The sequence below is a fragment of the Akebia trifoliata genome, chromosome 8, assembly GCF_017979445.1.
Source record: "Akebia trifoliata isolate Shusen 1 chromosome 8, ASM1797944v1, whole genome shotgun sequence".
NCBI classification, from domain to species: domain Eukaryota; kingdom Viridiplantae; phylum Streptophyta; class Magnoliopsida; order Ranunculales; family Lardizabalaceae; genus Akebia; species Akebia trifoliata.
In genome coordinates, this window is record NC_141382.1 from 51,977,339 (window position 1) to 51,998,883 (window position 21,545).

The 21,545-nt window shown below is 32.6% G+C and overlaps 2 protein-coding genes across 2 annotated transcripts; both read left to right on the plus strand.

Annotated features, from left to right (window-relative positions):
• The first annotated feature begins 2,657 nt into the window (after nt 1-2,657).
• LOC147397707 (protein LURP-one-related 6-like) lies at nt 2,658-4,526 on the plus strand. The gene is made up of 3 exons (XM_086451225.1): nt 2,658-3,092; nt 3,836-4,074; nt 4,219-4,526. Exons 1-3 carry the CDS (start codon nt 2,855-2,857, stop codon nt 4,363-4,365), a joined length of 624 nt encoding a protein of 207 aa, XP_086307351.1. The 5' UTR covers nt 2,658-2,854; the 3' UTR covers nt 4,366-4,526.
• A 10,570-nt stretch (nt 4,527-15,096) lies between these two features.
• LOC147397708 (protein LURP-one-related 6-like) lies at nt 15,097-16,742 on the plus strand. The gene is made up of 3 exons (XM_086450936.1): nt 15,097-15,424; nt 16,039-16,281; nt 16,434-16,742. The coding sequence occupies exons 1-3, from the start codon at nt 15,191-15,193 to the stop codon at nt 16,578-16,580; spliced, it is 624 nt and encodes a 207-aa protein (XP_086307062.1). The 5' UTR covers nt 15,097-15,190; the 3' UTR covers nt 16,581-16,742.
• The last annotated feature ends 4,803 nt before the right edge of the window (nt 16,743-21,545 follow it).

Below are 21,545 nucleotides of genomic sequence, written 5' to 3' on the forward strand. Positions count from 1 at the left end.
ACGTGGATCACTTTCTTGTTCTAAAAATGAAAGACATTAATGTTATTTATAGGTCGAAAAGAATAATGAACCTCGTATAAAATATTCCCTCAAGTGCATTGTCGACATTACAATCACATTTGCATAAAGTAATTAATTTCATATAAACCATTATTACATGCATGAAATATATTACAATAATTAATTAATTAAAATTTAGTGGGTTAGAGAGGTACATGTGCCAAAAATTAATGTTACAATGGGCCTAAGAGTTTGTCTAGTGTTGGAATTTTGGAAGGGGACTTCTATTAGTTCCTTAATAGATATTTGAGTCCTCTTGGAGTAACATTGAAATGTACATTTTAATGTTACTTCAGCATTATCTTAGATATATTCTTTGGATAATGCTGAAGTAACATTCCGATGAGTGATTTTTTAGTTTTTTTTTCTCTCATGTGCATGCATATCGATATGTCCTCTTTGTATAATCTGATTCCCTTTCACGAGCACAAGGAGTGGTCATTGATCACCCCAATTCCTCATCACCAGAGTTATTGGGTATGCTATGCCTGCCTGCCCGATAATATGATGCAACGCGCAGCAAGCCCAACAATATTATGATAAGATGGACCAAAAAACCTATCCACTAAGCCCTTGAGAAGGAGATCGTGTCAAGACCAGAAAGGTTTGGTCCATGAGATATGAGCAATGGTTCCATAAGGGCAGGAACATGTGGATAGGCACGTTCCATAATCATTGGGCCTGGGATGGAGTTCAAGTCGGGCAGACTTTTGCTTTCAATTACTCCTAGCCCGATTAAGCCCCCCAAAAAAGTTTAGGGCCTTGATCTTGAGTCCCTGAAACTATGTTTGAGTTATAAGAAAAAAAAAAAATTCAGCAAATTATCCTTGAGCTCGATGGGGCTTAAACTTGATCTTGAGCCCTTGAAAGTAGGTTTGATTTAGATGTATTCCTTCTAGACAAACAAAAATGAGTGTTCACTTACCTGATGGCAAGTTCATTTTGAGAGCAGCGTGTCGTCCGGTGGGGAGCCTGATTCATAATGACAAATCACATGAATTTGACATATTTCTCCTCTCAATTGCGTGCCTCATTTGGGAAAGTGATGAGTTTAGAGAAGAACTTCTCTTTGATCACTAGAGAAGTATTTTTGGCGTGAGCATTTGGGATCTAGAGAAGTTGTGCGGCATTTGGTGACTAAATTAATGTCTAGTTTGGACATAATAATAAATAAGATTAAATTTTTTTTTTTTTTTTTTATTTTAAATAATTAATTAATACATTAGAAATACTTTAAGGGGTATTACGGCCATTAATTACAAAAAATTAACATTTGGATACCTTTTTTTTTTTTTTTAAACATAATTTTCCCTTTACGAATTTACAGTTAAGACCGACCAAGGAAAGTTTGGTTTGCTAATGATTACTTCTTGCCTTTATTTCTCCAAAAACAATTACAATTACAATTGGAAATAATTAGCCGAGCATTTTCCGTCTTGTTAACGTGTACTGTGAGGGCACGCGTTAAAGTGAAATAAATACTCTTTAGGAATAAGCATTGGAGGGTATTTTGGTAAAAAATAATAATATAATTTGAGGGTATTTTCGATACAAAATTCTGCAACATTTGCCATTGATTGATAGCGTAACGCAAACATCGTTTGACCCGAGCTTCTTCCTATTCAAATACATATCTAACATTGGGAATCAACGAAATTTCTAACAGTTGCAAAAAGATACATATTTTTGACTTTCTCAATGAGGAATCAGAAGAATTGCTTGCAAGCTAAGAAATCCCATTTAATTAATCTTCTGGACTATACTGTTTTACTCACAATTAATTAGAGAACTTAAATTGTGTCAAGAGCTTACAGTTGAAGCTTATCGGTTCGAATATAATAATATCTGAATTCGAATTTAAAATTTTTATCTGATATTTGAATTTAAATCTGATTATCCTATCGAATATCGAATAATATTCAATTAGAATTTAAATAATTTGTATATTAAAAAAAACATAATTTTTTCATATTCAATTAATTTTTTATTATTTAAAAAACCTATTATATATTATATTATGTATATAATAAATAAATCAAATATAATAATATATATTATATATATTATTTTGAATTGGATATTATCAGATTCGAAATGTTAATATCCGAATCCGTATCCGATAAGGACTCAAATACATAAAACTATCCGATATCCAATTTTTCAACTTCGAATTCGAATCGGATTCAAATTTTCGACTATCCATTGACACCCCTACCACTACGTCAAAACAGTAACATTTCGACATCACTGTGGCGGTAAATTCGACGGTCCTAAGCCGTAGTTATTTGGGTATTTTCACATAGTGTACACAGTTCAACTCTGGTGAGTCAAATAAATATGTAATGAATTTTATTAGAAAAAAATGGGTTTATTTTCTGAGTTGACTCAAAATTATTCAATTCAATCAAGTCAAGTAAAAAAGTTTTCTTGTTGGAAAATTAAAGCATTCTTATGCCACAAATTTCAAACGAACTTTGGGGACTTTTGAAACTCTGAGATACACATACAAAAATGACTTAAGGATTATTAATGTAGCTTAATCATACGTTACTTCTATAGTGTGAGCCACACTCAAAGGATTCTACAATTATTTTCTTCTGGAGCCAAATTATAACCACCTTAGTTAAGGTTTTTGGTGTCTAAATAAAGTCCTACCAAACAATTCAACCTTGAACAATTAATCAAACTTTCTTTCTCCAATCATTTCTCCTTCTTCACCTATATCAATTGGTGTCTCAACACAGAAAATTAAACTAGTAGGAAATTAAAACTTAGGTTTTAGAAACCAAGAAAAATGTCCGGGAAGGTGAATTTGGTGCCTATCGTTAGCAAACTTTACTGCTCCTCATCTCAGTCGGTTCTCACAGTCAGGAGAAGGCCTCATGTTGTGAGTGGAGGAGGTTTTGTGGTTACAAATGCTAATCAGAAGGTTGTTTTCAGGGTTGAGGGATGTGAAAGCCTTGGTACCAAAGGAGAGATGATTTTGAAGGATGGTGATGGAGAATCTTTGCTTCGCATTCGTCGACAGGCATGTTTCTTACTCCCTTATATTATTTAATTACACACATAATAAGCCTGGACTTTCGACTTGATCTATATGATGAAGTTTCACATATATAAAATCAAGACAGGTGGATCCTTAATTAGAACACTAGTAGCAAAGATTACACTCAAGAGTATCGAATTGGTATTCGGAGACTTTTGTTCTTGTGACCAAGATGAACCAAAACTGAAAGTTGCCAACTTGGTTGGGTTGCTATTCATTCAATTTTGTTCGGAAAAATTTACATTTGCTAAAGAATAGATTAGTATAATGGAATATTTACTAAATTACCTTATTTTATTATCAAAATAAAAGCATTAAATATTTATATTAAAGTGATTCACCAAATCTGATTATATATCTAATGGATTCACAATTTTTCAAAGATTCTTGTTCAATTTGAACTTGACCGACTTCAATACAATGTCCAGACAGACACCCTTTCTATAAAGATGGGTCACAAACACTAATAGTAGGAATTTAATACCCATGGCATGCCAATTCAACTTTCATTTTTTATTATAAAATAGTTCAGAATAGTTTTTTATGATACCTTAAATTATAACATAGAGTTGTTTCTAGAAACTAAGATCGCAAACGTATATTCGTGAGAAAATGCCAAGAATTGCCACGCATATTTATACATTTATTTACATAATTTTACGTACAAAGTTACTTGCTTTTTTTTTTTTTAATGCATGTGTATATATGGTTATTGATAATTTCAGGGAGGCATAGTTGAAGTGCTAAGCGTTCATAAGCAATGGAAAGGGTACATGATAAATTATGAAGGAAAAGAAAGTAAGGTTTTTAGTCTGAAAGAGCCAGCTTCATGCTTCGTAAAGAACAATCCCATTAGAATAACTGTTGAACCTAGGAGGTCTAAGAAAAACTGGGATTTTGAGATCAATGGATTTTTCCCTAACAGAACTACTAGAATCATTGATTCTGCTGGAAACGTTGTCGCACAGGTAACTCCTTAATTACATCAATATTAATGTATAAATGTGTGTTTCAGAGAGAGAGAGTGCGTGTGTGTAAGTAAAGCTGTTTGTTAATGATGAAAAGTGAGGTTTTAATGTGTGGATTTTGTTATTTTGCCAAATTAAGCGCAGGTTGGCGTAAAGAAGGAAGTAGATGAAGTAATGGTAAGCAAGGATGTGTACCATGTAGTGGTGCAAGCAGGGTTTGACCAAGCGTTTGTGTTTGGAGTCATTGCTGTTCTTGACAACATTCATCACGAATCTACCGTATGTTCATAAGTCCATAAATTAAAGGAGCGCTCTAATTATAGTCAGAAGAAGACTCTAAATTTATGTAAATTATTTTTGTTTGTTTTAATAATTATCTTTCTATTTTTTGAACTTGATAAAGTTTTGGGAAAATTACTTAAAGGATCCTGGTGGAGGGACATTTTTCTTAATAGTCCATTTGGTAAACTTTTCTTTTTCTTGACAGTCCCAGACCTCATCTCCCACATTTCTTACGATTGAATGTCCTAATCATTCAAGTTCATCGTTTTCATCCAAAAAATTGGATTTTTGGCATCACAATCGAATTTTGGAGACTCAATTCCATTGGAAAGGATTTAAGAAAGAAAAATAGAAATCATTTTTAAAGGGGTTTTCAAACATTTAGAAAATGTATGTAAAAAATTAGGATTTTTTCATATTTTATTTCTTAGTTTTTGAAAGAAAATTAATTAAGAAGTTTTTTTGGGTTGAAACCATCTAAACAAGTCTTTATCTAAAGATTTTAGTTCTTTCCATATATTTTAGTTGAAAAAACTCAAAAATTGAAAATGGGTGGGTTTTACCAGTGTCGAGTTCACCACTAAATAACAAAGCGTCGAGTTCGATAGTAATAAAAAGTGGTGGACTCGAAAATAAATAAAAAAGTGGTGAAGACCTTTAAGAAAGAAAAAAGTTTACTAAATGTCTTATCACTAGATTTAAGCATTTTTACCAATGCCGAAATTTCTACAAAAAGCGCCGATAAATGTAACAGCGGCATTTTAAGCAAATGCCATAATTCTTACATCGACATTTTTTTCAACATTTTAACAAGTGCCGCTATTGGTTTATTTCACTGGCATTTTTAACAGAATTAGAGACGTAAAATAATTGCCATTAATTGTATTTTAAATTCCTAAATTATTTATTAAAATTATATCCAGCGCAAAATGTTTTATTAGTGGCGTTTGTAGAATTGTCGGTAATTATATATATAAGGTCCCGTTCAACACCCTACGCTTTACCCTACACTTTACCCTATGTGTTTTGTCCTACATGGGTTAGAAGTTTTGGAATAGGCTGATTTTTGGTGAGAATGATCTCTATGGTGAGGAGATCATCCTCACTAAAAATCAGCCCATTCCAAAACTTCTAACCCCCAAAAAAATGGTTTACAAAAAATGGACGGTCCACGATTTTTCAACTTGTAAACATGGGACTAGAAATTTCAGAATGGTATGATTTTTGATGAGAAGGATCTTCTAATTGTAGAGATCATCTTCACCAAAAATCAGCCCATTCCAAAACTTCTAACCCATGTAGGACAAAACACATTTGGTAAATCCTAGGGTAAAATGTAGGGTGTTGAACATTTCCCATATATATATATATATGGGTGGCGTTCAGAGGCCTTAAAGAAAATCAAACATTGTACCAAACATTTTTCAAAACATGGGTTAGAAATTTGGAATGGGCTGATTTTTTATAAAGATGATCTCAATGATGAAAAGATCATCCTCATAAAAAATCAGCTCATTCTAAAACTTGTAACCCTAATTTACAAGTTGAAGAATCGTGGACCGTTCAATTTTTGTAAACCACTTTTGGTAGGGTTAGAAGTTTTAGAATGGGCTGATTTTTGGTGAGGATGATCTTCTTTCATAGAGATCATCCTCATTAAAAATCAGCCCATTCCAAAACTTCTAACCCATGTTTTGAAAAATGTTTGACACAATGTTTGACTCTCTTTAGGGCCTCCGAACGCTCCCCTATATATATATATATATATATATATATATATATATATATATATATATATATAGGGAAATGTTCGGCACAAAACATTTTGACAAACATTTTGGCAAACATTTTTTTACCGTCGGATATAGAGAGATCGGACTGCTCAAACTCGATTTAACGTATAACTTATAAGTTATAAGATAATTACAGCGCCATCCTTATTGTTTGCCAAAATTAGTGCCTCATCCCTTTCTCTTTAAAACAAAAATAGAAAACTAGAGAGTTTAACTCTCTCGTTCTCTCTCTCTCTCTCTCAAACCCTCTCGCTCTCGACAGAACCCCTATCCCTCACTCTCTTTCACTCTCTCTTACTCTCTCAAACCCTCTCTCTCTCGATGGTTCCATCGACCTCGTTGCAACTCCATCTCTCACGCTCTTGCTGCTCGGATTTCCTCGCTGCAACTACCTCGCAAGAATGGTTTTCAACTCGACCTCTTCGTGATTTTCTAGCCGTGAACCCTAAGGAAAGCTCAACGGCAGGTAAGCACTCTTTTCTCTCTCGCGATGGGTTTTGATTTTTTGCGATGGGTTTTGATTTCTTGATGTGGTTCTAATGTAATCTTACCCAAATGAAAATACAGATTTCATTTCTTGCAATGGGTTTTTTCTTTTTTCTTTTTTTTCTCTGAAGAGGAAAGCAGAGAGGAGATCACCTTCGTCGGTCATGTTTCGTCGATGAAGTTGCAGCAGCGAGGTCAGCAGTTCATGTTTCGTGCGAGAGAGAATGCGAGAGCGAGAGCGAAAGCAAGAGAGAGGGTTTCAGGGGAGAGCGAGAGCTCGAACGAGCTCGAGAGAGTCTAGAGAGCTCGAGTGTGAGAGAGAGAGAGAGAGATAGGACGGTTCTGTTCGAGAGTGACTGTTTTTTTGCTTCAGTTTTAAAGAGACAAGGAGGACACACTAATTTACAGATTTTTGAGGGATGGCGCTGTAAATAATCGCATAATCCCTCACTTAAACCGATCGACTAAAGTTTTGAATCTTGACCGCCCATTTGATTTTTATCCAACGGTCCCTAAATGTTTGCCAAAATGTTTGTCAAAATGTTTTGTGCCGAACGGGACCCATATATATATATGTGTGGTTCCGTTCAACACCCAACAATTTTGTCCAACATGTTTTGTCCTACATGGGTTAGAAGTTTTGGAATGGGTTGATTGTTGGTGAGGATGATCTCTATGGTGAGGAGATCATCCTCACCAAAAATCAGTCAATTCCAAAACTTCTAACCCCATCACAAATGGTTTACAAAAAAGGGACGGTCCACTATTTTTCAACTTGTAAACATGGGGTTAGAAGTTTTGGAATGAGCTGATTTTTTGTGAGGATAATCTCCTCACCATAGAGATCATCCTCACCAAAAATCAGCCCATCCCAAAACTTCTAACCCATGTAGGACAAAATATGTTGGGCAAATTGTTAGGCAAATTGTTGGGTGCTGTACATTTCCCATATATATATATATATATATATATAGATAATCATATTTGCTAATCTAATAGAAACTATCTCACCTTTAATCTCAAACAAAGACATATATATATATACAAAGAATTTTATTTTTTACTCTCTAAAATCAATTAATGGAAGTACAAATGTATAAAAACTTCTAAAATAGAATACATAAAAAAATGAAGTCTTGGTATCTCTTTACTGCTGCAGGATTAGAAGAAAGCCGAGATGCCCACCTTTGCTCTTAGCTTCAACAGTGCAAATATGCTTTTATCCCAAGCCTGTACCTAAAGAAATGAGAAAAATGCTAAAAATATCTATTACAAAACTAATTTCAAAAAGTAAGTAAACACTTTCATAAGCATTTCTTTTATTCTTACTAACGATAAAATGAAAGAATTGTGAGGACTACATAAACATTTTATGTACTTAATAGACACAAAAACAAGACAAATAAGGTGCCACCTTCTTAATTGATTCTAGAAATAAGAAAATACATTGTAATTCTGATTGTGCAACATAAGGTGACAATTACCCATAGTCATCTTTTTCATTTCCCATCACAACTATAGTGTTGCAACCTCATTCATTTCCATTCCAAACAAATGTAAAAAAATTGAAGAAAATAAGTAGTGACCAGGTTTATAACGCATCTACCTTATCTAGATCCGGCCTACTTGAAATTAAATCCACGCCTCCACATTCTACAGATTGTCCTACCATTATCATCCATCAATTATGCCATTGTTTGGAATCAAGAACAATATGGAAAATGGGTGTTGGTATCCCTATTTGAGAATATTTGAAATGAGGAATCTTGAAATTCATATGGGTCTCTAAAAGAAACCTCATAAAAGACAAGAAGTTTGGATCACTCATTGTTTAATGAGAATAGGGATGTCAATGGATCAGTGTGCATGTTTGGAAATTTCTAATTTGGGTTGATGGGGGATAGAAAGCAATTTCTATTATATATGTGTTTTCCTTGTAGTCCAAGAAGTTGAGAAATAACTATTTTTTGTGTGCATTCTCTCAAATGGGTCCTTTATTCCGATGTCTTAAGACATTTTTCAAGTGGGATATTGTGGTTTGTTGTAGTATAACTTGTCTTAGATTCTGAAAATCTATGAGTAAAGATAATAAAGGAAAATTACCCCAACTGTTCCTACAATTTGTGAGATGAACTTTTAGCTATCAATTTCTTCATAATCCACATAGATAAATTACATTTGCCATTCAATCATGAATTGGAATTGAAATTCTATTATGAAATTACTTTAGGAAGAATGCATGTGCCATCACATTATGTATATAACAAACAAACATACACACAGAAGCCTCTTATGTATTTACCAATTTTTTCTTTTACAAAAGCTTAAATCTTACTTGGGAGAGCTTAGGGAAATCAAGCTAGACGTTTTTTATGCAGTGCCTAGAAAAAATTCATTAAATCAAATCCAATCCAACCATTAAACACGCTCAAGGAAATATGCAAATGGCATTCAATGAAAAATTATAGACATATGTCAAATGGAGTCCAATTTTGAATCTCTAGATGATCAAGAGACAAATAATAAAATGTCAAATAATTTTGGATGGAGCTACAGACCCAGGATGCACGACAGAAACTCACCACTTTCGTAGGGCATTCATCATAAAATACTTTTTCCATAGCGTTATTGAGCTGCAATTTTGAAAATTATAGTGAGACTGATATTATTAAAAGACAAGTTCAAACATAAATAAGGGGAGCTTAACTCTCTTCTCCAACTCCAATTTTGAGCCACTTTCCATACAAATCCACATCCCAAGTAACACCTAGTTCCCTCGGTAAGACCATTCGAAAAGTTAAAAGATGTGATATAAGTCATAAACAAAGAGAAACAACAGAACAAACATATTATAATGCCTCAACAGAGTCCTAACTTCTATTTGGGAGACCTTATGACTTTTATTATTACAATTTTTATTTATTTATTTTTGACTAAGCAAAAAGGATTTTATAAAAAGAAGAAAAGTTTATGGTTTAATATAGGAGGCATATCACTAGATTACAAATTTGCTGACCACCATAAGATCCAACAAATTTCCAACATTTATCTTCTTTCATCTACGAATAATTAAACCAGTCACAAAGTCAAACATTTATTTTTTTGTTGCTAAGTAAGCCAATGAATTAGATAATTATAAAAGAAGAACTACAAATAGAGTCAAAACCTTATGGGTCTTAATAATTTCATATTTCTTCCTGCATTCAAATACATGTGTACAGAGAGGGAATGCTCCAGCCCATCAACTCACTAAACTTGCATGGGTTGGCCAGGTTTCTTATTATTAAGAAATCCTTTAGATTTGCCACATGTTGTTTATAAAACTAAGATTGGAGATGAAATATATGGGTCTCACTAATTTCAAATTTCTGAAGTTATGACACTATTGGTATGGCCCTATGATCCTTGTACATAAATTCATTGCTTAATTTTTAAAATAATATTAAGAAAAAGGTTACAACTGCCTAATGGTATTACAACATTGATATTGTGGTCTTAAAAGTTCTATCCCAAAAAAATCTGGGTTCAACTAGACAATTCTTGTAATGACAGAAAGCTTTGGAGATCAGGGTTGGGATATATTCCTAAAGAGGAACATCAACTAACTTCAACTATGAAAAAAACCAGAGGAATGGATGTTTGCATATACGAAGAATGTGAGATAATAGAATGCTTGAAACATAGAAACATCAAGGAGGAATTTCCTTCGTATATTAGTTAAGATATGAAAACTCAGCATGATTCCTCAAAATAAGGAGAAATTACAGAAGAACTAATCATTATGAAGAAAAGGATCAGAGAAGGAGAGATAAACACACCTCTGTAAGAACGCCAACTGAGCTCTAGCTCGCCTTGAAGATTGTAAAGGGGAGTTTGGTAGGACTAAGTGGGTCCCAACTGTAGTGGGAAACTCTATGATACTCACTACCATCACCAAGAATGACGTTAGCTTGAAAATCTCTATCCATGGTTGATGCACCAACGGTCAAGTTCCATGGCGCCACATTCAAAACAGATAATGGTGTGGGCCCATCATTTCCAGCTGAAGCAGAAACTATTATACCTTTCTGTATTGCACTTAAAGCAAGCAACTATATTGCAAAAGAGTCTTGATAATACTGATAAGGAACAACAATGTTAACACTATGTAAAGTATATTTGAAAAGGACATTACATTAACCTTTGTCTTGGACTGCTTGATTCATTGCAGCTAAGATATCTGAATCAAAGCAACCTATCTTCCAACAAACTTTGTACACAGCGATCCCAGCTTTTGTTGCTATACCTTTTGCTTCACGTACAGCGAGCTTATAATATCCAGCATCTTTAAGCTTATTGAAGCTGTATGGGTCCACTTGTATCTCTTGGTTTTTTTGACTCCACATGGAGATTCAACAGAACAGCATTCAGCTTCATAGCCTTCAGAGTTGAATTTTCAACTAAAAAAGATGCCATACTTGCAAATAGCTCCAATCCAATTAAATTCCTTTGCACGTGATTTTAACGAGATGTTTATATCATAAACTAAGGGGGAGTGGTCCTATTTTCTGGTTATTGTTAATAATTTACAATCAGCCAAGAGAGAAAATTATAAGAAATAGGGAACAACACTGTTTTGACATGTGGCGTTAATGACGTAAGTAATAGAGAGAAATTTCTCCCTCCAGCCCAGCCCGCATATACACTATCCAAAAATCTTTTTTTTTAGATCTCAAATCTTAAAAATATATTATGGGATCCGCATGGATTATCATATTGACAATTAAACACCACAAACTTCTACATTTCATGAAAAACATTATGGTAAAAAATTGAGCTTAATAATGGTATTGAAAATGGATGGATACTAAGCACCCAAACTTGAAATTAAAATATAATTGTGAAAAATAACTTTTTTTTTAATTTATATAATTTCATCATTTACAACACTTTTGTATTGGATCATATTTTTGAATGCTATAAGATGATGTAAATTTTGATTTTTTACCATGGGTAAGAAAAAGAAAAATTCTTTTATTATTACTTATGTCATTAATGCCACGTGTCAAAATGGTGTTGGTTTGTGAGCAAACAATCACTCCATGCTAAGAGTCACAATTGGTCATTATTGTTAGAGAATAAGATGCATGAGATACACTATATCATTGTTACTGTATCTCATCACAATTGGAAGGTTGTGATGGAGGATATTCTAAAATATATATTGATATTTAGAATATATCAATTAGGATATTCTAGAATATTTATATTAGGTAGTTTTCATATATCTTAGTTGATGTAATATCCATAAATACCCTATTGGGACTTTTATAATATTCATCAAAGAATTCTCAATAAAATCTTATTTATCTTGGTTGATGTAATGTCCATAAATACCCTATTGGAACTTTTGTAATATTCATCCAAGAATTCTCAATAAATCAGATTTCTTCAATTATCATACTTGTGAAAAGTAAGGAAAAAAATAAACCAACCAATAAAATTAATGAAAGATTTCTTATTCATCCTCCTATAGGGATTTTTTTTTTTTTTTTTTTAAATCTAAATGATCCATAATTATTTGTAACACCCCAATTCAAAATTAAAACACACCATTCAAACATTACATAGATTTGGCTCGTAATATTATCTCAATATTACAATACATTATAACATCATTCAAACAATATTAGTAATTTACAATTATGATGAGTCTCATATAAAATCTTAAACCCTAAAAATATAAATCTAGCAAAAATAAAATTAAAAGAATAGAGAGTTTAAATTGGCACCCCCAACTTTTCCTTTCTCAACCATTCACTTGTTTTTTATTTTATTTTTAGTTGGAGTGTAATAAGTAAAAGTTGGGGTGCTAATAGCAACTCTCATATTTAAAAAAAAAAATTAAGTTTGTAAAATTTTCTCCTCTAAATTAACACACCCCTCATCATATCAAAATATTTAAGTCTACCTTATTTGAGATGCGGATAAGGAGGATAACGTACTCAACACTTTAAATATATAGATCATAACGGAAGGCCCATAATACATATAATTAAAGTGAAACGGACAACAAAATCCATAGAGCCAATAAATAGACATCCCATTTTATACCTACTTGACTTGCCAACTAACCACCCCATTTAGGACACTTATGAGGCATGCAATACATTTTTTTTTTCAATGTGGCAACACTTTCAAATTTGAATCTCAATGTCATAGTCCCCTTACCTGATCGTTGAGCTGGGTTTACCCTATAACCTACCCAATCCACCCAAGTTGCAGTCCTAACAAGTGGGAGTAAGAGAATAGTCCTAAAGATTCTCAAGAAAAATGTATTTTTAAAATGTTTTCATACTGATCTCTAAAACAATTAAGTAATGATTTTTAGAAATTTTGTGTTTTTTCTCTTATCTCAATCGTCTCTTTAATGCATTGTATCAAACTTGGGATTTGGTAACAATTTGGTAGACCTTCAATTCGTTTTATTTGTATAATTTCAAGAAATTTTCATTAAAAATTTAAGGGAAGATACAAATGATGGTTTTGGATCAAAGTTTTCTTAGGCATCAACTAAAGCTTTAAATTCAACCCAATTGTTTGAACCTACTCCGAAGTACGAACAACCAGCCATTAGTAAAAGGCCATACCATCTCCACTTGCATTACAAGGGTTTTTATTAGAGGCTCCATCAATATTAAGCTTAACCCAACACGGAGGAGGGCGAATCCATTGGATTAAATGAAACATTGCATTCTTGTTGAGGTTAGTTGTGTTTGGATAAATTTTCGGGGTACTTGCTCATCTTAAATCACCATGAATTTTTTTTTATTATCTCTTATCTGAATTTCTTTAGGAAATCATGCAAAACTTTGCAGATGATCAACAAAACAGCACTAAAATAATTTTGTAACTTAAAAAATTTACAATTATAATTTTGCAAAATTACAGTTAATGATTAGTTCTATTTTTACTTCTACAAAAACAGAAATAGATAAATATAACAATGGATTAATTTTGAATTTCAAGGAGGCTGTAGGCATCTTTGAATCCAAAAACTTCCATGTATCATTGGAATTTGGAAATAATTAGGCTCCGTAAAGATTTAAAATACTATAGTCTTGAATAAAATTCCTAGGGAACAGTACATAATTTCACGTGATCATCTTTGTTTGGACATCCCAAGGGAATATCTTGCCACATCAACCATTATTTGATTGAGTGACTTACACCTCGTTTGACACTTGTATTTTCCTATTCAAATAGAGTCGTGATAATCAGACTCCCCCCACATGTCATAATCAAAATACACCCTTGGCATAGCATGGCATGTGTTAGAATCATAGATTTTATTCATCGAAATACACACTGATACATCTCCATAAATCTATGCAATTGCGTATCCCAATAAAAAAATTATCAGATTATCCCTACTCTATTTGAATAGGAAAATACTCGCATCAAAAGAGGTACACAACTATATGTCTACATCATTTTGTGTAGGGTGGGTTTCAGATTATTATTATTCATTCAAATATGACTAATGATAGTGTGACGCTATTTTTCCAGACCCCATACACTCCCTGACCTGACAATAATCACAGAATCATAAATCTTTTTCTTACGTGTCCCGAAGCAAAGTATCTACATTTCTGTTACGAGTGGGCGTCTTTAAAAACAGAGCATCAAATAATCACAAACTCTTCAAATATGAGTAATGATTTCCTGACTCCCCATGTGGCATATTGAAAATACTCTACTGGTGTGGGATGTGTTAGAATCATAAATTTTTTTTGCCTTGGGATATACAATTACACATATTTATAAGATGTGTAGATGTAGACAGTATTTTGAGTATGCCACGTGTGACGGGTGAGGGGAGTCCGGTTATCACGACTCTTCAAATATATATATACCTTTGGAATCAAAGAAATTTCTAAGAGTTGCAGAAAGATATACTTTTTTGACTTTCTGAATGAGGAATCAATAAGTTGCTTGCCAGCAAAGAAACTCCAATTAATCTTCTGATCTATACCAGTGTTTTACAATTACAAAAATTGACTTGAGTCAAGTACTCACAGTTCAACTCGGCAAGTCAAATGAACATATAATGAATTTATTAAATTAAAATTTTGGGTTTAGTTTCCGAGTTAACTCAAAATTCAATCAAGTCAAGTAGAAAGTTTTCTTGTTGGAAAAGTATTCAAGTGCCACAAATTTCAAAAGAACTTTAGGAGCTTTTGAAATGTGATACAATTAACTTAAGGAGTTATTAATGTAAATTAATTATACGTTACTTGTATAAATGTTAGCCACACTCAAAGAATTCTACAATTTCTTCTTCTAGAGACAAGTTAAACACATTAGTCAAGGTCCTCTTTAATTTGGTGTCTAAATTAACTCCTACCAAACATTTGAACGTGGAACAATTGATCAAACTTTCTCCTTCTTCACCTATATATATATATATATATATATATCAATTGGTGTCTCAACACAGAAAATTAGTTAGAAGGAAATTGGAACTTTGGTTTTAGAATCCAAGAGAGGTAATTGAGAGAGTTTTGTTAAGGAAAATGTCTGGGAAGGTGAATTTCACGCCTATCATTAGCAAAATTTATTGCTCCTCGTCTCAATCAGTTCTCACAGTCAGGAGGAGGCCTCATGTTGCGAGTGGAGGAGGCTTTGTGGTCACAAATGCTAATCAGAAGGTTGTTTTTAGAGTAGAGGGATGTGAAAGCCTTGGTACCAAAGGAGAGGTGATTTTGAAGGATAGTGATGGAGTATCTTTGCTTCTCATTCGTCGAAAGGCACGTTTCTCACTTCCTTATGTTTTACATACATACATACATACATACATACATACATACAGACACACAATAAGCCTAAACTTGATCTATATGACGAAGTTCCACACATAGAAAATCAAGATGGGCTCCGATGGAACCTAGAACACTAGTAGCAAAGATTACACTCAATAGTATTGAATTGATTATTCGGAGACCTTTCTCCTGTGACCAAGATGACATCTTTTCCGACATTAATCTTTGTCAATTTGGTTGGATTGCTATTCATTCAATTTTGTTCTGAACAATTTACATTTACTAAAGAATCTATTAGTATAATTGAATATCTACTAAATTTTCTTCTTTTATTTTCATAAAATAAAAGTATTAAATATTTATTTTAAGTTTTAATTATAAAAAATAAAAAAAATCTTTTCATCATAGAAATTGTTGTCTTTATCTAAAATATTATCTTGAAAAAATAAACATTAATTTCATAGAAACAAAGGTCGCACAAGCATATTCGTGAGAAAATGGCAAATGGTGCCACACATATTGACATTCATACATATATATGTACAAAGTTACTTGTTGTTTTACCTAATGAATGTGTATATATGGTCTCTTGATAATTTCAGGGTCGCATAGTTGAAGTGTTAAGTGCTTATAAGCAATGGAAAGGGTACGTGATTGATTATGAAGAAAAAGAAAAGATGGTTTTTAGTCTGAAAGAGCCAGCCTCATTCTTCGTAAAGAACAATCCCATTAGAATAATTGTTGAACCTAGAAGGTGTAAGAAAGACTGGGATTTTGAGATAAAGGGGTCTTTCCCTAATAGAACTGCTAGACTCATTGATTCTGCTGGAAACATTGTCGCACAGGTAACTGCTTAATTACATCAATATTAATATAATATATGTGTGCGTTTCAGAGAGAGAGAGACAGTTTGTGTGTGTAAGTAAACTTGTGTGTTAATGATGAAAAGTGAGATTTTAATGTGTGGGTTTTGCTTATTTTCCCAAATTAAGTGCAGGTTGGAGTAAAGAAGGAAGTAGATGAAGTAATGGTAAGCAAGGATGTGTACCATGTAGTGGTGCAAGCAGGCTTTGACCAAGCGTTTGTGTTTGGAATCATTGCTGCTCTTGACAACATTCATCACGAGTCTACTGGATGTTTGTAAATTAAAGGAGATCGAGCTCTTATCTCAGTAAAAACTAGTGGGGAAGAAAGAAATAGAGAGAGATGTTTAATTACTTAGAAGTCCGAAGAGGACTCTACATTTGTGTAAATTATATTATGTTTTATTTTGTATTTTAATAATAATCTTTGTATTTTTTGTATTTTTTTTTTTTTTTTTGTACTTGATAAAGATTATTTTTTTTAATGAATAATACGATATAAAGTTATTATATTAATATTATTTAGCTTTCTAAAATGACATGTGTACTCAAGTCAATTACGAGTTGTTTCTGAGATATCCAACGATTTGACTCAATCAGTTAGAAGAATAAAATTGAGATATTGTTTTAGAGCTGCTATTGGCCCCCCAACTTTTACTTATTACACTCCAATTAAAATTTAAAAAAAAATTGGTGAATCTCCATTTCGTGCACTAAATATGACGAAATTCTGATTTCTGTACGTACATTATTTATTTTAATTTTCAAAACATGCTTGTATGGTGAATTCATCACTTTTATAATCAACAAATGCATTGATAAAATACCAATAATTTTACCTTGCTAGTGATCTCGCTAGTAATTTATAAACGAATTCGTTGTTTATGAAAGTGATGTATTTATTAGAAAAACATATTTTTAGAAATAAAATGAACAGTGTACTGAATTTGGGGTGCCAATAGAAAAAATAAATCAGTGATTGAAAATAAACAAAAGTTGGAGTGCCAATAGGAACTCTCTTAATATATATATATATATATATTTAAAGATTTCTATTTATTAGATTTACGATTTTATATGGGTTAATCCTAATTTTAAACAACTAGTGATGTGTTATAAGGCTTTGTAATATTGAAATAACAACTTGAACCAAACTTTTGTTGCACAAGAGTCTGTGAGCGAAAATATCTTTCATAGCAAGAGATACCAAGCTTACGAAGAAAAGATTAAGAGGAGAATGGTAGTTGGATCGGGAGAGAAACTGCCATCAACAACACTTCCTTTAGGATGAACTCCCTTCTTCATGGTCCTTGGGCCTTGTCGATGGGCCTCTCCATATGGGACTGATGTTAATTGCTCCTCAAATCCTAACCCATGCCTCCTTTCTATTTATCAGACCGGATCAAATAAAAGTTACCAGTGTCCAGGCCCAATTAACCTGCAAGTATTTGAGCCTATTCATAGGTTTTGCAAGCCTTAAAAAAAAATTAAAAAAATTAGAATAATGCTGAAGTGACCTCACACTAGAACCTCATATGACACATCTTGACTTAAAAGTGTAAGCGCACCATAGATGTTTTTCTTCAAGACACTACTGAAATGCATCTATGGTCCTTATCCACTTTCACATCAAGATCTACGATATGATATGAGATTCTAGCTTCAGGTTACTCCAGCAAGACTCTCTCTCTTTTTTTTTTCTTTTTTTTTTTTAATAATAATGATAAAGTGAGTCAGAAAAAAAAACACTCAACTACACGCAATGATAGATATTTTTCTTATGTATCCTGAGGAAAAAAATCTATCGTTCCATGCCCATGACACATCAATTGAGTGTCTTTTTTTAGTCAATTTATCACGACACAAATTTCTTGGGTGTGTTTCATTTTATTCAATGGCTTTAATCATCGTAGATGGTTTTTTGGAAAAAGGCCTTGGGTGAACCCATTACCCTAACGCACCACTCTCATGCATATTGTTGCTTTTCTTAAGCATTTTTAGGGGTGCATGTGTATAAAGTATCAACATTCAACCTCGACGAATCAATGGTAGCAAGATGCATAGTCCCCCTAAAATGGATGGGACTTACGTGTGATAGTTACCAACTTCAATTTTGTGGTAAAAGGTATATCAAATTAGATATTAGTATTACGTAACACGATCATATGAAATCAAGAGGTAATTTTTAGGTCTAGGATATCCCGAAGGTAAGTACAATCAAATCAATTCTGTCCAACAGTCAATTATCCCCTAAACATAATATAAAATTTTCAAATAGCATAAGTTCCATGGGATGAATGTATGATTGTTTTTTTCTTTTATTTTGTTCCCCAACCTTGATCTATTGTGCCCAATTTAATAACCTAACTAGATTTACAAATTGTCATCATTAAAGCCTTGTACCACCATTTTGGGAATGATTGAAGTAATCTTGTGAGAAATTTTTTTGTTTTCACATAATTTTTGTGGTTTCCCGTGAATGGTTGAGATCCCCTCGAATTCCACCACAATCGGTTACCTGAAAATTGAACCCGTAAACTCTTATCCAATTTTTTATATAAAAAAACGGCTAAGGTATTGTTTTAAAGATGAAGACACAATAAACTCTATAAGAGCAACTCCAAAGTGTATCTCTATTTTTCGTCTCTATATTGGCATGTTCTCTTATTATAGATGATATGCCCTCCTCCAAACCTAAACGGTCTCTAACATGTCCTAATAAATCACTATTCATGTTTCTAATTCACTATTCACATAATTAAAAATAATAAATTACTATTGACAATCCAACTTTATTTATTACATCTCAATTTAAATATTAAAAAAAAAAAAGTTTGCTATTGGCAACCTAACTTTACTTGTTACACCCCAATTTAAATATATAAAAAAATCGATCAATGAAATAATTATAAATTAAATTTTTTTTTAGTAATTTCATTTATTTCAAAAAAATAAAAAATAAAAACTTATTTGTTCTTACAATTTTTTGTCGAATTTGGTTGAGCAATTGATTAAATCTAAGTTTTAAAATATTTTTATAAATATTTAATAAAAAAATTAAAATATTAAATAATAATAATAATTAAAAATAAATAGAAGATAAAATTATATTTAAAACATATTTTTATTAAAACAGAGAATTCAATAATAGCATTTATGTAAAATGATGGGGACACAATTGATATTATTACGAGATAAATAGAGAAAATTTTTATTTTTTTCTACTTCATCTTCAATTCTAGATAAATGAATAATAATTGAGGGGCGTTAGAAATTTAGAGACCGATTGGAGTAAGCTTTGGAGGTCTCTCAACATCTAAATATAGAGATATAGAGACCGTTTGGAGATGTTCTAATTTTTTAGAATATAATTTATTGGGATATCTTATCTTGAGGTGGCACATGTCCTCAGAGAAACGACAAAATTTTGCACACCAGTGTTCTCGTTCCTCCATTATTGTTTTTCTAAGATAAAGCCATAGTTTCTGTTAAACAATTAAATATCTGACACTCAAAGCATTGACAATCAGAGAATGACAAAGAACATACTCTGTGAAAGTTTGATTAAATATGTTTAGATGGGTATTTTTTAAATTATATAATTAAGGGAATTTTTAACTATACAATAAAGTATTTTATAGTTAGGGTTAGGTAAACTACTTTTCAAACAAGGGAGAAAAACTAGGCCTCTTAGTGGTGGTGGTGGAGGAAGACCTTAGGTGCTTGGGAGGTTCAACTGCCCCTTTCATAGAGGTCATATAATTTTATTCACATAGAAAAGGACAGTTCTTTTTTATTTTCCAAGTTCTATGCTCAGCCAACTTGGTAGAATACCGAGTTGAGTCGTTAAAATAATCTCAGATGAATGGACTCATTCTCACCATATCGCATGAGTTGACCAAGTTAGACATTTCAAACCATTTTCACTCTCAATTTGCATTTTTTTTTTTTTTTTTTTTTTAATTCAGAGCTTATTTTACGAATTATACAGAGTTTGAATCATTTGAACAAAAATAAAATTGGCCAAAACAATCCAAAACTTGAGTCAATGATGAATTCATGTCCAATAAAAATTTAGTAAGAGCCGTTAAGCATGGTTTTAAAATTCGTCCGAGACTGATACGTATCGCCCAAGTTAACTTAGTATCGGAGTTGAACGAGATCAACTCACAAGTCACTTTTTTTATTAAGATTTAATACCTCACGTTCAATTTTTTAATTTTTTGAATGAGACGTCTCAAATGTATCAAAAAACTCGTCTGAGACGACTTAGTATAGGGCCTGGACGAGATGAGACGTGAAACCGAGTTTTAAAACCACGCCATTGAGAGCTATATCCCAGAGTCACGTGCTTTTCAATAAAGCATTGAGGATACCAAATTGACTCACATGAGCTGATGAAGATTGCTTTGGTAAACCAATCAAACCTCCCTTCTAACTAGAATTGTCCCACCTCACAATATTTTGGCCTAAAGTTGGGTTAAGCTTTAACTACCATTGGGTTTGAACTAAAGACTCTCATCATATGAAACGTGACTCTAATTGTTGAGTCAAGTAGGTCAAGTTGAGTAAAGTTAGAGAAAATAGACCTATAAGAGAAGAGAAAATGGCACAATCATAAAGAACATGACTACAACGCACCTGAATATTGAAATAAGACCTCCCCATTTTAAATTGATGAGTAATGAAAAATAATCTTAATTCCCTTCTGTCTTCAACCTCCAACCAAAAAATACCCCATCATCTTCAATTTATACAACCTTTATGTTATGGTACATTACTTATAATCTATTCAACCTTATCATCCATTGTTTTCAACCACTTCTTATTCCTTTTGTTTTCTACTCTCTACCAACAAGATGATGGCGTTGGTGACAGTGATGACGAATTTAGATTATGCTTAAGATAAAAACAAATGGGCCATTAGGGTTTGATACTCCTCAGTCCAGAGACAAATTCAGGGCTCTGTCAGTAGGCGGCCAAGTACAGTCATAAATAATTAAGAGGCTAACTAAAATTTCAAGCGCATGGGATAAACAGGATGGACCCAAACTTCTTCTCTGCCTGAGGGACACACAAACATGGATATTCCATGGAAGGTGGTTGAGAAAGAGCTAAATTCCACCCCCCGATTGACCACAAAAAGCTCAGTAGCTTGTCGCTATCCATGTGCCTGCTCAAATCTAGATTTTAGTTCAATCCACGTTGTTGGATGTTGTATCAAATCACAATAATAATAATAATCT

What these genes read in the sequence shown, in the direction of transcription:
- LOC147397708 (XM_086450936.1), top strand. Translation starts at nt 15,191, where the DNA reads ATGTCTGGGAAGGTGAATTTCACGCCTATCATTAGCAAAATTTATTGC. An exon ending in TGCTTCTCATTCGTCGAAAG is followed by an intron (nt 15,425 to 16,038) that starts GCACGTTTCTCA and finishes TGATAATTTCAG; the next exon opens with GGTCGCATAGTTGAAGTGTT. An exon ending in CTGGAAACATTGTCGCACAG is followed by an intron (nt 16,282 to 16,433) that starts GTAACTGCTTAA and finishes AATTAAGTGCAG; the next exon opens with GTTGGAGTAAAGAAGGAAGT.
- LOC147397707 (XM_086451225.1), top strand. Translation starts at nt 2,855, where the DNA reads ATGTCCGGGAAGGTGAATTTGGTGCCTATCGTTAGCAAACTTTACTGC. An exon ending in TCGCATTCGTCGACAGGCAT is followed by an intron (nt 3,093 to 3,835) that starts GTTTCTTACTCC and finishes AATTTCAGGGAG; the next exon opens with GCATAGTTGAAGTGCTAAGC. An exon ending in CTGGAAACGTTGTCGCACAG is followed by an intron (nt 4,075 to 4,218) that starts GTAACTCCTTAA and finishes AATTAAGCGCAG; the next exon opens with GTTGGCGTAAAGAAGGAAGT.